This window comes from Lepidothrix coronata, unplaced genomic scaffold, assembly GCF_001604755.1.
Source record: "Lepidothrix coronata isolate B3197 unplaced genomic scaffold, Lepidothrix_coronata-1.0 Scaffold74, whole genome shotgun sequence".
NCBI lineage: Eukaryota > Metazoa > Chordata > Aves > Passeriformes > Pipridae > Lepidothrix > Lepidothrix coronata.
In genome coordinates, this window is record NW_016690254.1 from 2,683,243 (window position 1) to 2,700,454 (window position 17,212).

Sequence of the window (17,212 nt, forward strand, 5' to 3'; positions counted from 1 at the left end):
GGATGAGAGCCTATGGGTCAGGATTAAAGGAAGGGCAGGAACAGGTCACATTATGGGGGGGGTGTCTGCCACAGGCTGCTCCAAAAGGAAGACCAAGTGGATGAGGCCCTCTACAGACAGATAGGAACAGCCCCATGTTCACAAGCCCTGGTTCTCCCTTGGGACTTCAACCACCCCAGTATCTACTGGAGGAACACACAGCAGGGCATAAGCAATCCAGGAGTATCCTGGAATGCCATGATGACGACTTCCTTCTCCAAGTGATAGAGGAGCCAACAGGGAGCAGTGCTATGCTGGACTTTGTTCTCACCATCATGGAGGGTCTGGTGGTGAATGTGAAGCTCAAGGGCAGCCTGAGGTGCAGCGATCATGACATGGTGGAGTTCAAGATCCCCAGGGCAGTGAGGAAGGCACACAGCAAACTTGCTACCCTGGACTTCAGGAGAGCAAACTTTGCTTGGTAGAGTCCCATGGAATAAAGTCCTGGAGGGAAGAAGGGCCCAAGAAAGCTGGTAAATATTCAAGAATCACCTCCTCTGGGCTCAGGAGTGATGCATCCCAACAAAGAAGAATCCAGGCGAAAACACCACAAAGCCTGCATGGAGAAACAAGGAGCTCCTGGACAAACTCAAACACAAAAAGGAAGCCTACAGAGTGTGGAAACAAGAACAAGCAGCCTGGGAGGAATACAGAGAAATTGTCTGAGCAGCCAGGGATCAGGTTAGGAAAGCTAAAGCCCTGATAGAATGAAATCTGGCCAGGGACACCCAGGGCAACAAGAAAAGTTTCTATATGTACGTTGGTGATAAAAGAAAGACTAAGGAAAATGTGTGTCCTTTCAGGAAGATCTGGTTGTTCTGGTGTTGTTCAAACTGGAGAAGAGAAGGCTCCAGGGAGACCTTAGAGTACTTTCCAGTACCTAAAGGGGGTCTATAGGAATGATGAGGAGGCACTCTTTATCAGAGAGTGTAGTGATAGGATGAAGGTAACAGTTTTAAACTGAAAGAGGGTAGAACTAGATTAGACATTAGGAAGGAATTCTTTACTGTGAGGGTAATGAGGCACTGGAGAAGGTTTTCTAGAGAAACTGTGGCTGCCCTACCCCTGGAAACGTTCAAGGCCAGTCTGGATGGGGCTCTGAGTATCCTGGTCTAGTGGAAGGTGTCCCTGCCCAAGTCAGGGTGGTTGGAACTGAATGATCCCTTCCAACCCCAAGCCATTCTATGATTATTTGAATTAGCTCAGCCCTCTTTCATACAGTCCTAGACCAGTGCTCAGAGTAAGAAAAAGCAGATGCATCCAGATGATTTGCTTTGAACACAGCAGCTGAGCCACATCCAAATGAGCAAGTTCAGATAAATTGAGTCATCAGATGCCCACTTAAGACAAATTAGTTTAGAATGGCCGCGCTGCATTTGTCAATGGTTTAATGCACTAGAAGTGTATTTGTAAGACAGGGCTAATTTCCTAGTCCTTGAAGAAGAACACTTTGAGAAAGCAACTGCTCCATCTAGCAAAGTATTTTCAGATGCAGTCAAAAAGGCATTTGGAGCATTAGTTTACTACAAAACAGCTTTGGTCAAGAGTCACTCTTCAGGTTGAGGAGATATGGTCTTTGGTTTTTATAACTCAAACAGCTGAAGTAAGTGGCAAAACACTGAAGACATCATAAATCATGTTGAACAAGTTCTCTGCTTCTTCTCTTTGACCAGATTATATAGCAGCTGCAATGCAAGCCAGAACAATTACTCCACTATTTTTTATAAACTGGATTTTAAAATTCCAACAGGGAATGATTCTCTTACTTGAACATCAGCGAAGCATTTCACTTGAGCCAGCTGCATCTGGGAGAGACATTCAAAAAAAAAAGCACCCTACTGGTGCCAGCAGGGTGGGGCTGGTGGGGCAGAGTGACCATCCAGCCTGTGCAGCCTTTTCCACTGCTGGTACTGCTGGCTCACAGAGATGTACAGGGCACTGAAACCCTCTTCACTGCAAGAGGAGCAAAAAGCCTAATTCTTTGGGACTATAGCTTTATTCAGCTTTCCCCTGACTGTCTCTTCCTTTGTCACTGCTCATTTCTAGCTCAGACTCCTTCCCCATGTCCTGGAGGAGCAATGAGAACAGCCAGGGTGGCTGGCTGAAGCAGGACAGTGGAGGAGGCTGGGAACGGGGTAAGGTCAGGACAACATTGGCCTAGATTGCTTGGGAAGGCAGTTTCCATTGTGGAAACAAAATGAACATAACAAATAATCTGTCTGGCATGAAGAGAACAAAAGCAAGGCCAGAGACTCATTTTCTGAAGGCCCTTTTAGACCATTCCCTATTACACTGAGACAGCAATCCATACTTTCAAACATTTACTGTCTCCTAATAGCAGCCACTGTGTACAAGAAAAAAACCAAACATCCAGTACTCAAGAGCTTGGAAGTGGTGATCAGGATTATAAGCCTCTGTGTCTCACTTTAGACTTCGTCAAGTATTATACTACCTCTTAGGAGAAGTAGAATTCCGAAATTTTTTGAGTCTCCAGTTATGCAAAGGTGAAAGACAACTAGAATTATTCTCCTTTGCATGGAAAAGTTCTGGAAGGAAGACTGCAGCTCAAGTATTGGCTCCAGTTTTGGGCCAATAAAAACAGCAAATTGGAGCCAGTTCAGAGATCACCAAGGTGGTTGGGGCTGGGCAGAGAGGCTGAGGGAGCTGGCACTGGCCAGCATGGAGGTGGGATGACTTTGGGGAAACTTATCTCCAGCCCCCCCAGACTTATGGGGAGCCATCAAGGAAGCAGAGCTGGACTCTGTACATCAGGGCAGAGGGAGGATGAGAGAGAACAGGCTCAAGGATTTAAGGAAAAATTTCTCCCTAAGGACAGTCAAACATTAGAGCAGATTGCCAAGAGAGGTTGCACAGTCTCCATTCTTGGAGGCTTTCAAAACCCAACTGGATAACGCCCTCAGAAAAGAGTTCTGATCCTCCTTTGAGCAAGATGTTGAACCAAACACCTCATGAGATCCCTTCAGACCATCTGCATCTTGATTGGCTTGAGTAGCTCTTCAGGCTGTGATGAAATTCAAGCACACACATTTACACAGCTTGTACAGAAGCTGATCAAGATGCAGATGAACAGCTCTCCAGGCTCCACTGCCTATTGATCCAATCTCCATAGACTAAGCAGACAATTCAATTTATGTACATCTGCAAGCTGAGTCCCAACCACTGCCTAGTAGTTTATAACCTAATTTCTGTATATTATATACACATTCCTTGCTCTTTTATGCTGTATTAGTAGAAAACAGCCTAACACAATCTCCCATTTAAGTGCTTACAAGGCAATTCTAGTGTCATTTGTTTGAGAGTTTTTACCATGCTGAGCTCAGTCTGTCTTGGCAGGGGAAGACATTGTAAGAAGCAGAGGACACCAACAACTTTTTATACATCTTAATGGAGAAGTGTCTTTAGTCATGGTGCTCAAGTCTCCATGGAGCGTGAGAAGCCCCTACAATCACCTGGCTCAGCCTGCTGTTTCCTTCCTCATGCACAGGAGTTTTAAAATCACCAGATCTTAGAGAAATTGAATCAAGTCAGAAAACATTTGGATGTCCCTGGAAATGCTGCCAAACACCTGAAGGTGGCTGTGGATCAGGTGAGGCTGTGTTTGGTGAGAATGAGCATCTCCATGGATGGAGACAACCCCTCTAGGCAACCTGCACTAGTGTTCGATTACCCTTAGAACAATCAAAGGGCTTTCTTCTGTCTGAACAGAATTCCTTGTTTTGGTTTGTGCCCACTGTTTCTTGAACTGTCACTGGGCACCACGGGGAAGAATATGTTGCCATTGTCTTTTTGCTCCCCATCAGTTATTTGTACACATGGACAAGATCTCCCCAAGCTTTTGCTTATCCAGGTCGAACAGTCCCAGCTCTCATGCTCTTCTTATATGACAGATGCTCCAAATCCCTTGGTCATCTTCACAGTCCTTCACTGCACTCAATCCAATGTGTCCGTGACTTTTTTTGGACAGGGGAGTCCAACACTGGCCCCAGCACTCCAGATGTGCTGAGCAGAGAGGAAGGATCACCTCCCCTCAGTCTTCTGGCAATGCCCCTCCTAGGGCTGCCCACGATGCCATTGGTTTTGTGTACTCTGTACATTGTTGTCTCACATCCAACTTGTTGCCCACCCAGATGCCCCAAGCCCTTTTCTACAAAGCTGCTTTCCAGCTGGTCACCCCCGGGTGTGTGGGGTTATTCCTCACCAGGTGCAGAACTGGGCATGTCCCTTTGTGGAACCTTGTAAGATTTCTTTTGGCCCATTTCTCCAGTCCTGCTGAGATCACCAAGCCTGCAACACCCAACAAGCCAAATCTTTGATATACCATGGCCAGCGATAAAGTAGATGAACATCAGCAACTCACTCTCTTACAATTAGAAGAGCAACCCTCAACGGAAACTACAGCTTTAAGTCACAGGAAAAGGGGATTGTACACCTGATTTCAGGCAATTTTACATCATTTAATGTAGAAACAAAGTAGTGACTTTTCACACCAAATCAGTGCTTATGTCTGCTGTGCCCTGGGATGTCAGAACCACTGAGACAGCAGCACCTGCTACGGCTGAACACTGAAGCATGTGGTACACTGCTTGCACGACTTGCTAAGTCCAGTTCTATTGTACTTCCCTACCTTCCCATTCCAGAACCACCTAGGGTACCTATAACCCCTTTTCCATGTTGGAACTAAAACACAATTCCACAGAGCATCTCTTGCCTTTTTTTATTTTCAAGTTCAATGTACTTTAAACCTGGCACATAACTTCCATGTATCCAACCCAGTGTGGCTGCCCTCAGATTTCCTAGCCTGGGATGAAAGCATGCATTCAACACTCAGGATGGCAGCCAGCATGGCTGAGCTTCTGTCTCCATGGGAAGCACTAGTTCAAATAAAAAGTAAAATACAAAGGTTTATCTGAAACAGGATTTGCTAGCAAGGAAGCATTTGATTGCCAGTCCAAGCAGTAAAATCCGCTGAGAAAATCACTCCAGCAAATCTGTCATTTCAGTGTCTACTGTCCGAATCAACAGGTCTCTCCAGCACTTATTTGCCATAGCTTCAAGGCAGGCATCTTCCCTCGGCAGCAGTATGAGTCATACCAGAGAAGATGGAGCCAGCATTTGCCAGCATGTAGGAAGCACGCAGACTCCAGCAAACATAGAACGAAGAACTTAGTATCTGACAAACATCATAAACCCAGCAACAACTATAAATATTCAAAAATAGAGCATACTCTTTTGAATTTATTGTATACGTTACAGTTTTGGACACATACCTAGATAATTCTACTTTGACTGCCAAATTTGCTTTAATAAGTGGGACAAAAATACAAAATTCCTGCAAACTAAAATGAGTCAAAATGTCGAGCCTATTGTATTTCTGAAAATAGGTGCAATTCTTAGAAGCGGAGATCAACAGCTGCCATCTACCACAAGCAATGCAGCTCTCAAGAATGAGAACACTGAATCACCAGAAAGGAAGAGGAAAATATACCAGGAGAAGGGAAAGGATTGAATTTTACACATCCCATTTGTAAAGGGGAACAAGATAGAAATTGCATTCTTCACTGAGTAAGAGACTCTGTAACACCAGGCTGGCCACAGACACCACGGGTGCTCAAGAAATTCCATTTAGGAAACAGGCCTTCTCCCCCACAGAGCCTATTTAATTGCCCACCTCCAAACCTTTGTTCCCACCACAGTGCATCCTGTTACCCTCCTGCTGGAGAGGCACTCAGCTCCCCTCTCTTCCCCCCACGCAGGGCTGGCTTGTGGGGGCTTCAAGCCTCTGCTGTGCAGAGCCAGCTCTGCTGACATCCTAAACCTGAGCTAAGTACATTGACGTTGGAGAAAATGAGCAAAATGAGAAAGGTTTCTCATGCATGCTCCAGCCTATGAGTTGTAGGTTCCTGGAAAACACCCTCAGCCTTGGAAACAACAGGCTGGACCTCCTGAATTTCACTCACTTGTTCTACCTGGGCTGACATCCCAAGCTGTATGGAGGGCATACATATGACTTTGTTTTGGAAGACATTAGACACATTTCATTATGTACCATTGATTCCATCCATGTAGATTTCTTAGATCCATCTAGCTTTGGTGTGTTTTACAACTCTAAATTCTTCCATTTATCCCTCCTTCCTCAGAGCATCCTTAGCCACGGTAGATTTACTGCTCTGCAGACACCGTCTGCCTACAGCAAATGGGATGTGAAGCCATCAGACTGCAGGATGGTTTCTGCACCTTACGTGCGTAACACAAGCACACAAAGGAATTTACTCTTTCAAAACTGATGAGAATTTAAGAGAGATTAGGGAGTGATTTTATCTTTGACTCCCTCCCCCCAGCACACATCCCTTTTGCAAAACAGTGAACTGTGTCCAAAAGAGTTGTGAGGGGACAATGCACAGACTCCTCATAGTCTATGACCATGAGACAGATTTAAGATTTAGCACATTTACAGCTTGTACATAATAACCAAGTAGGCTAAAGCAGAAATTGGACTCTTTCTCCTCCCCACTGTGCAAATAAGGCTCAAAAATGACGAAGCTTGATGAGTTGAGCCACGTTCAGCAGAGTGAGTAAGGCTGCACTTAAGCCAAGATTTTTACCTTCCATTTGTTGTAAGCCAATTGTACCAACGCTGAGTTTACTTCAGCTGATTGTAACACTGCTCCTGCCAGGACCAGTGCCAGTCTCCTGTGGACATCAGTTGTGCATTCCAGTCCATTCCTCCATTCTGCTGATGGTACGACAACAGCTTGGGACCTATTCCAAGAAATCCTTTTTCAGTTACTTTTTAGACCAGCCAATGTGCTGATGTGAGGGAGCAGACAGGCAGGATGGACGTGACACAGCTGAGGCTGGCCAGCCTCTCTACAGGATTTCTGTGCTTATTTGGCATAACAGCTCAGTATTTCATGTGCCACTCCAACAGGAGTTAAATTTCCACCTGATCAGCTTACATTGGGCATTGAAATATAAGCAGGATCTATATGCATGCTGAGAGTGGATGCTGCAGTAACTGGATGGCACTAGGCTGTTACACAGCTTATTCTCTCAGAAGCAGAGATGAAGTGTGTAACATTACTTTCATCTATAAACCAGCAAAATTTGAAATTCAATCACTTCCTGATTTAAGTTGCACCCATAAAAGCCCAGCTATACCAGGAGGTTTTAACTGAAAGGTCTGTGAAGTAAAAGCGTATTAGAAAACTTAAAACTTCATAAAATCTTTTTTCTAAAGAAGCCTTGGGATCAAAGTGCAATGAATCACAGTTTCTGTGACAATAAGTAATCTCTGGATGCTCAATTGCATGTAATCTTTTATACTCACTCTTTCTCATCATGCCCAAGAGGAAGTGAAATCATGTGTTCAACATGAATGCTGGTGCAACCATCACCGAACATCACCTTGTTCTGGTGAAAACTGTCACTAAGGGGACACTGCCCAGTTTGCTGTGTGAACAAATAAACCCCAATTTCTGTCAAAGCTGGGGTGCTTCCCAAGAGCCACACTAGGTTTATGGCAACATTGCTGACAAATTTCCATGCATTTTTACACAGTGGTAGAAAACTTTGTCCCAGGGGCAGAACAGGATACTCCGTGCTGAAGTGGAAACTGGTTGCCTTCAACTACTTGCAGTCCAGGTCATCACCAAATCCCAAAGTTTAACTGACTTTCCTAACATGGAGAAGCTCACAGTGCCCAGTGTATGCTGGTATTCCTGTTGCCTTACTCTGCTGATAGCAGTGGGGAAGTAAATCAGCAAGCAGCTTAACCTGTCCAGGAACTTACAGAACAACCAGCCTGAGCAATAATACTGCAATAATTCCCAAGATGCTTACAGAACACAGTAACTGTTAATACTTCCACGCTTACATCCATTGCTAAACTTGTTCAGATACAGCTGAACGAGAGACAAACCTTAAAAGAAAAAAAAAAGGTGCACTTCCAAAATATTTTTTTATGTAGAGAGAGGATATCCCAGAAGCTTTTCTTTCCTAGAGGCAAGACCAGAATAATCTCTGAAGTCATCTAAAGTCAAAAATAAGTCCACGACATCTCCATATTTGAGAGCCATGAAACCAAAGCACCAACCCAAATGTTAAAATACATATTTAAGACCAAGCCAACACCTTATCTAATAATTTGATGAAACCACTAATGAAGAGATCCTTTGTTTGCTTTAAAAACATTAACCAGTCATAGCTCTCTAATACAGATAGATATTGCTGCTTTCAGAGATGTTATAGGGGTTTCTGCTGCTGCTACATAGCCTTAGGTGATGGTTACAACAGCTGTGTTGAGCAGGAGAGCAAGCAAACATTTTTTCCCAAAATTAGAAATATACAATTTCCAAAAATGGGAGCGAAAGACAAAAGGTAATGAAAAATACTGCTGAAGAAAGGTTTAATTAAAAAAATCAGGAATTCAACAGTGCCTAAATCTTTATTTTTCATAACCTACATATTTTTTTTTCAAATTAGACAGTTTTACATTTTATGACACAAAAGGAAACTTAAATTACTGATAGTTTACATGTAAGCTTGATTCCAGTCTTAATGGAAGAAGAACAAAAACAAAAACCCTCAAAAAGGCTCCCATATTACACTTCTGTTTCATGAATTGGCAGCTGTTAGGTCTCCTTAGGAATCTCAGATTGTCTGCTGCTATTAGTGTAATTGGTTACAAAGCACAAAAGTCCCTACCTGTAGCTACTGAAGGAGATACAGAGATAGGTGTGCACCATTACAGTCAGCTGTTGCTTGTGATACACTGCACCATGTTCCAACAAGGGCCTTTTCCATGCCAACTGCTCAGGGCTTTGAAGGGTAATGCAGCAAGGTAAAAAAAATTGCCACTGTTCACAGATTTCCAAGCTGTGAGTGACAGTGTCATGGTGAGGGACTGATCTGAAACAACCTTTGGTTTTGAAAGCAATCTTCATTTTTTTTAAATTCCTGGAATGAGAGTCTCAGATCCCATTTTGACTCATTTTCAAAATGAAAAAGCATCACTACACAGTCCTACAAGGTAAAATGCCAATTTTAATTACTGCATCCCTGAACCTTTAACTCAGCTACTGCTTTTGGGAGGTTTTTCATTTTAAAAGCCACATTTTAATCTCTCTCTGTATCGTAGCAACAGTCTGCATGCAACTTCACAACTCTACTCCGAAAACTCCATTTTGTCACTGAGTGGGGGAAAAAAAAAAAAAAGAAAATCTCAAAGTAAAATGCAGTAAGGAGAAGTTGTATGGTATGTTACACAGCGATTTGGTGTGTCACCTCGTTTTTTTTTAAAAAAGCTATAAAAACCACGTCAGAGGAAGGTTTAAACTTTTGGTGCAACAGACTGTTGCTGGGTAAGCAGTAATTACAGTGTATTGACCTAGCACAAATGGCAGCAGAATACATTAGAACAGCACAACACACCCCGCTGGTCTCAATATATCACCTCGGGTACCAGCTGAGCATCATGACGAGCCGTACACAGTCGCTGTAAGGAACCACTCGCGATTGTTTGCAGCTGGAAAGCCTTTCACTTGCAGCAGACAAACAAAATGAATCATACAGCTGGCCTAAACCATACACAAATCTAGCTACCGTGTTCACTGCCGCTGGGGAAAGGAGAGGAGTATTAAAAAAAATAAATCCAATGACAGAACTAGTTGAGCGGTTTTGGTGATGTTGTCAGGGTCTTATCTCCTCCCACAGCATTCACAAAGTGCGCTTTTTAAACAAACAAACAAACAAACAAAAAAAATCAACAGACTCCGGCATGCCCTGTTTTGACCAATTCTGCAGCATACAACAGGCTGGATTTTAAAATGTCAACTAGTTACCAATCGATGCTTGTAATAGGAGATTTATCAGGAGTCAACTTCTATAGTTACTTTACAGTTCTGTGAATCATGCACTGATACTCTTGAAAGCACACAACTAAGCTTCAGTGTATATTTTTGCAGCAGTCAAGTTTTTTCCCCAATTAGACTTGATTTTTTGTAATGACTTTAAAATTACAGTTTGACTGCTGAAATTCATTATTTACATTACAGAACACTTTTGAATTGGTTAAATCGCTTGTTTTTAGAGGGACTTTGGGAAAACATTTGAGGGCTTTCAAATAAGACTTTCGTTCCATTTCCCTTTTGCAGTGAAGAGGCAGAGTCAGTTCAACACACCAGAATAAAATAAGAAAAAGAAAAAACAACGAATTAAAGTAATATTCAAACCACAACATTTAGTTTATCTACATCCAGCTCAACAGCAACATTTATAATATCAATAATTTTTATCAGATTTTTTTCTTTAGGGTACCTTTTTATATGTTCTGATTATTTACAACTGTACAAGCAAAGCACACACTTCCAAGTGCACATATTTAATACAGTATTGACTATTTGCATTTACAGGTTTTTCAACAATCTGAAAAAGATCAACTGTTTAAGATCTTTAAGGTATATTACAAAAACTGCTGCTAGTTCCTGTACTACAGTATGTTTACCCAGTAAGACCAGTGACAATAGATACATACTGTAACTGAGTAATTCTGTATTCCATTCATGCTAACCCTCCATGGGGTCAGACCTCATTAACTCTAAGCTGTCTTGTACAAAAGTTAAGGCAAAGTCATTTTCAAGTTTAAATAAAATTCAAGTCTTTAAATATTGGATGGAAATAATTCTTTAAAAAAATCAGTTGTTTAAATAAACATTTTTGTGGAATAAACTGTACTGTCATAGTCAGCAGGAATGAGTTTTGTCTGAACTTCCTGCAGTTTAAACATTTAAAGAAAAACTTTAGGCATCTTAAAACAAAAATAATTTATATTCAACTTTATTAGAAACTTGCTAATTTAGTGCATCCTTGTCCTTCAGAAAGCGCATCACTTCTAAAGTAAATAAGTGTGAGAAACCTCATCCCAGAGGTAAATATCAGGGATCTCTTCCTCCACCACACAAAACAAACACCACTATCTCACGTCTTGAAAAATTTAAATCCATATGCCAATGCTCGTAGTTACAGGAAGATGTCAACACAAGGCTGACTAAGATATGAACTCTTTCAAAGAGCACTTGGGGCAGAGCTTAAAAAAAAGTCTACACAGAGCACAGGGGTAACCAGAATATACAGCGCTGACTCAGTTAACTCCCTTACAAGCACAGGGAAGCTAAAGTTATCACAAGAAGGCTACACTGCTTTCTCCTGATAACATCCACTCACTAACAGGCTTCACCATCATAGAAGCTCACAGACTTGATTCTTTCTATTCACAATGTGCTTTGTATTTGCAAATTATAACATCAGTTTTATTCTGGAGTGAGAAGATGGTTACTTGCTTGCAGTAAGTCAAAAAAAGGAAATATTTTAGAAAGACTGCTATGGTGCCCCGTAGAATTAATTTTGTGTGTGCAAAACATCAAAAAAAGATTATTTTTTTAAAAAATACTAGAAACAGCTACTCATTTAACCTAAAAGTGCAAGTTCATTTGCTGACACTTAGTACAGCAGCCCAATAAAAAAAAAAATCTTCAAGGTCACATACTAATTTGTAAAATATGTTCTACCTCCTTGCACTCTACACACTAGCTGCCGTTATCAGTCTTTTGGACACTTTAGATATGTACTTGCAGACCTGTTTATTAAAAATATTGCAGCAGCACATTTCTGCTTAACAGTTTAGAAAAAACTCACTATACAGAGCTTGCACTCACACAGCCACAGAGAGGCTTAATAAAAAGTTGATTTTTTTTTTAAAGACAAATATTTTACACCTTGGAAAAAAAAAAAGAATCACACTAAGCTTCACCTCCAATTAAGCACCAATCTAAATGTAAGGTTTAGAACAACTATCCAGAAATACCCAGAAAAATAGAATGTTTGTTCAAGAGGGGAAAAAGTACTTCACAGAAAAATAACTTGCAGGCATTATTATATGCCCAGTATCACTGCAAGCTCCTAACCAGCAACTCATTCTCAGGTATCTTAGTGGGAACATGGGTTTAATTTGTGGGAAGCAGACCTCTTCTTAAATCCCCCCAAGGTGTTAGTTTCACTGAGGAGATTTTGGAGGGGTACTCTGTTCTTTATTTAAGCGTTTGCCAACGGCTGGAGGGGACGATCTGCGTCCTGACTGTCTCCTCTGGTCTTTGGGTTGTCCAGGATGTGACTTTGCAGGAGGAGGTTCTCTGTTTTTCTCTATTGTTTCTGTGGGCTTTCTTTCTTCTTTCCCACATGCTACAGTGTTTGGCTTCTGTTCTTTCTGGGGTTGCAATGTAGGAGGATCCTTAGTTGTTCTCTGGCAAATTTCCGCATAACTAGGTTTTCGCAGTTCCTGTGAAATTGGAAGCAAACAGGACGGAGTCAAACAAAGCACCCTGAGAAAAAATTAATTTACTTTTATGAACAAAAAAAGCTAAAGTCCCTGCCCCCAAAGACTGCTGTAGTAAAATATGCAGATGAGGGCTTGATTATGAAGCTTACAGAAGTTGTATAAGACAATCAATCAGAAGACAAAGTAAAATGCAAAACACTGTTCCAGAAAAATGGAGTACTGGCATAGGGCAAAATAATTCCCATTCAAACAAACTCTAAACCAGCTGAAAGATGATGAATACTCTTGTTTAAATATCAACATGTGTACTAATGCTTCTACCTCAAGTATACTACCAAGGAGAGGACTTGGGTAAGGAGCTATCTTTTGCACTGTTAATTGTATAATTATATCATGCAAGTGATCATGAAGCCATCAACACACAAATTTAAAGCTGCTGGGCAAATTCAGGGTTGCTGGACTCACATGATTAAGCAACACTGGGTAGCAATAAATACTCCATTAAATGCATCAAACTGTATCATTAAGAAAAAGTGAAGTAGTAAGGTCACTTACTATGGCAGCCCCATTGACTTGTACCGATTTACATGCAGTACTGAGTGAGGAAGAAGAAAGTCTTTCTGTACTCTGTGTCTCTCTCTGCTGTTTATCCACAACCTTGGGGTCCCTGTAAGCATTAGCAGGAAGCAAGGCTCATGAAAAGTGAAAATTCAGGATAGATCAATGATGTAATAATAGGTCTAAAAAGTTTGAGTAGGACTATAAGTAGTTATAGCTATAATTTGCCTAGCACATGATGACTAGCATTGCTTTTTAAAATGTTATCAAATTTTAAAAAGTATATTCCCGTGGAACTTGACACTACCTGTAATTTGTGATGTTCTGATAGCATTTGGTTATTCAGTAATCTTTCCCCTGATACTGAAACACCTCAATTTGATTTGCAGGTTCCAAATAAAGTGTTACAAAAACTTTCTGTACGGTATGGACATCAGTACTGCCCACAGGACCATGGGTTTACTCTCCATGCTTCAGAGTTAGCTAAATACAAGACAGTAAGGTATTCATTAAACTTCTAAATACTTGCAGAAACCAAAACACAACACTAAACTTTGGTCTGCTAAATGAGTATTATGACTGAGTCACTGTTATGATATTGTTCAGAAATTAAACTTTATTGCCTTTACTACAAGTACAATACACAACAAAATATTACTTCTTTCACTGATTAAGATTTTAATAGCTATTTACATTGTTCTGCCTGATGAAAGGAAATGCAAATGTGATTCAGAGCAGAATAATTATACCCATGTAATTAAGTGCTTACTCAGAAGACTGGGGTGGCGAAGGAGACCTTTCAAAGGTCCTGGGCAATGTAGAAGAAACCGGTAACAACGGCTCTCGAGGAATTCCTGACGGAATAGTGTTTGTACTTGCATCCACATTAATGTTCTGAAGGAGGAAAAAAGGCACAGAAGGACAATCATAATATCCAATTAATACGGTTTGCCTGAAAATTAGCACAACCAGGAAACAGCTCACAATTTGATTTATAAAGATAAATTAACTATAGGAAGGTACAGAAGGACCCAATATATGTATTATAACAAGTATGTTATTTTTTTCCTTTACATTTATTTAGAAACAGACAAATAAATAACACACTGTGGTTGTTTCCAAAAATGTTGTAAGCTTAGGTCCGTTTGGGACATACCTGGCTGACAAACTTAGTTAGAATCATTAAGGTTGAAGAAGACCTCCTAAGATCAGAGTTCAACCTTTGATCAATCATCACCTTGTCAACTAAGACCATGGCACTATGTGCCACATTCAGTTGTTTCCTGAACACCTCCACTTCCCTAGGCAGTCTGTTCCAGTGCTTAATTACCCTTTCAGTGAAGAAATTTTTCCTGATGTTCATCCTGAACTTCTCCTGGTGCAGCTTGAGGCCACTTCCTCTTGTCCTGGCCCTGGTTTCCTGGGAGAAGAGACCAAGCCCCACTTGGCTACAACCTCCTGTCAGGGAGTTGTAGAGAGCAGTAAGGACTCCCCTGAGCCTCCTTTTCTCCAGGATAAACAACCCCAGCTCCCTCAGCTGTTTCTCACATGACTTACTCTCCAGACCCTTCATGAGCTTTGTAGCCCTTCCCTGGACATGCTCCAGCACCTCAATGTCTTTCTTGTAGTGAGGGACCCAAAACTGAACACAGGATTTGAGGTGCAGCCTCACCAGTGCTGAGTACAGGGGGACAATCACTGCCCTGGCCCTGGCCACACTATTCTTGATACAGGCCAGGATGCCATTGGCCTTCTTGCCCACCTGGGCATGCACTGGCTCCCGTTCCACTGGCTGTCAACTAGAACACCCAGGTCCTGTCCCACAGGGCCACTTTCAGACACTCTTCCCCCAGCCTGTAGCACTGCAGAGTTTGTACTGAAAGAAGTGGAGGACCCAGCACTTCACCTCATTGAACCTCATACCCCCTAGCCCATTGATCCAGCCTGTCCAGATAACTCTGCAGAGCCTTCCTGCCCTCCAGCAGATGAACTCTCCTGCCCAACTTGGTGTCACCTGTGAACTAATTGAGGGTGCCCTCAATCTCCTTGTCCAGATCATCACTAAAGTTATTAAACTGGACTGGCTCCAATAGTGAGCCTTGGGGAACAACACTAGCAACTGGAACCAGTGACTTCTTTCAACCTGGAGATTTTGCACCTGCTGGTGACAAAGCAGGCTTTGCATCTGTTCATGTAACCACAGGCAACCTATGAAGACAAAAGTCTCCTAGAGCCACGCACTAAGAACTGTCTTCTTCAAAGCTCTAACTGCATCATCCCAATAGCTGGTGCTAATAACCCCAAACTTTAAAAAAAAAAAGTTTCTGCAAACGGGGATCTGACCATCATTTAGAAGTCCCTTTCTTATGCTATAGCACAATTTGGTACCAAGCAAAAAGAGGCTTTTTCCATAGCCCTCAAAAGATTCTGCTAGTGCCAAGTGATACTTGTGTAGTGCCAAATTGTACTTCCAGATAAAGGCCAAATAGGTTCAAGATGCATACAATGAATTTAAATTGGCACAAAATAAGAAAAGAGAAAGACACCTCTGTATCCTGAAAAATATTTTTCACATTTAAAACCATTTTGTTTGTTTTAAAGGGTGCTCCATTCTTTGTACTGCTCGTGACCTGTCTGACTCTAAAACCTGAAAAGATTCTGGTATGTTGAAAGGAAAGCAATGGGAAAACACAAGCACAGAAGGAACAAGAGTGTCATTCCTTTCCCCCAGCCCAGCCACCGTTTAAAGGGCATAAAACCTAAGACTCCTGTGGTCACTGTTTTAAAATTAGGCACCATAGATTATTGCAGTACATCTAAGCCTAGTCTGACTCAAAGCAAAAGTAAGACAGTAAAAGGTGGATGTTTAGAAATAAAAGAATAGCTTCTATAGTTTTACTTACTATAACAGTGTATGCAAAGGCTTGAAGTTGCAAGCTGCTGAGCATTCTGGCCCAAGTGCATCAGAACTTGCAGGTACACAGTTAAGTGTGAATAGTTTCAAGCCAAGCAGACATGCAAGTGCTGTTCCTTGTCAAAACAGCCCTTGATCTCACATGCTGCATTTCCTAGTTACAAAATGTGGGATCATTACCACCTGCCGTTCCCCAGAGCTACACCTAGAAGAGCATCACAAAGCAGAGAGCATAAAGATATGATGCTTAGATAACTACTGTTGAAAATTATTGACTTTAGCCCGCTCAGCTTCTGTACATTGAATTTGCCCATGTATAAAACAAGAGCAGCACTGTGTAACTCTACTTCAGTGCTCTGTAACTCCACATCAGGTGACATGAAAAAATATTGAGATCAAAGTGAAAAGCAGACTGTATACATTGGCAAGATTCTGATGTTAGCTCAAACACCTTTGTAAAAGAACACAATTGCTCTTTGGAGCCAGTTGCCGTTACCTTATTCTTTATTTAAATGCCAACAAGGAAAGGCAGCATAATCCCTTCCCTCCGTACAATGGTACAGAATAACTCCTGTAAACTGGAAAAATAAACTTGAAAACTGAAGCTTTTTAATGTGTCAGTGCATTGCACTATCACAAAACCTCAGTGCCTGACTGATAGGAAGACTGCCTCTACAGGGGAGAAGTGTAAATTCCTTACAATAAGTACAAAGCAAGTATTAGATTTGTAATGGGGGAACAAGGGGGTTTCAGCTGCAGGAGTAATAGCAAGTGCTGGAACTATATTTATAACATGAAATACAATAGTCAAAAAACACTTCACAACTAATAGAGGTATGATACCTTAAAAATGGATAAGTCTTGGCCAAAAAGAGCCTATAATCTGTAGTACTGACAGTTAAACACTGTTCTTACCATGGCTCTGAACTGCACGTTCCCTCTAAATGCAACCCTGGAACATAGCTGCCCCTCTTACCACTTGCAGGACACAGAGCAGATAGTTGTATGTACAATCACTGCTTTGGGTGCAGGCTGCCCTGCTGCTTCCCCTTCCCTTGACCAGAAAATACCCCGTATCCACCACTGACATGTGGGCACCAAAGAAAACACTTCTGCAACAGGCTGGTTTTAGAGACGACACATAAGAGATTTTGGTGTTTCACCAGGTTGATTTGAATTGCTAATCCAGGGGTTAACTTCTTCAGTTGTGGTACAGCTAGAAAAACACAAGTTAAATTAGGGCTAGCAAAAAAAGCCAATATAAACTTCCATAGCCTAGAGTGTTCCATAGTGCAGAGGGCTATATGAGTCTTTCTGGAGGAGAACATACTGTCACTCACAGATGGCAT

At 41.7% G+C, this 17,212-nt stretch overlaps 1 protein-coding gene across 6 annotated transcripts in view; it reads right to left on the bottom strand.

Annotated features, from left to right (window-relative positions):
* Positions 1-8,484: 8,484 nt before the first annotated feature.
* Positions 8,485-17,212, bottom strand: part of LARP4B (La ribonucleoprotein domain family member 4B) — a 58,720-nt gene continuing 49,992 nt past the window's right edge. For all 6 annotated transcript variants that reach the window (XM_017819390.1, XM_017819391.1, XM_017819392.1 and 3 more), the window contains 3 exons: positions 13,719-13,843; positions 12,947-13,058; positions 8,485-12,391 (listed from right to left, as the gene is read on the bottom strand). In XM_017819390.1, coding sequence (XP_017674879.1) covers positions 12,110-12,391; positions 12,947-13,058; positions 13,719-13,843 — 519 coding nt within the window. In that variant the 3' untranslated portion in view covers positions 8,485-12,109. The remainder of the gene's footprint in view (positions 12,392-12,946; positions 13,059-13,718; positions 13,844-17,212) is intronic.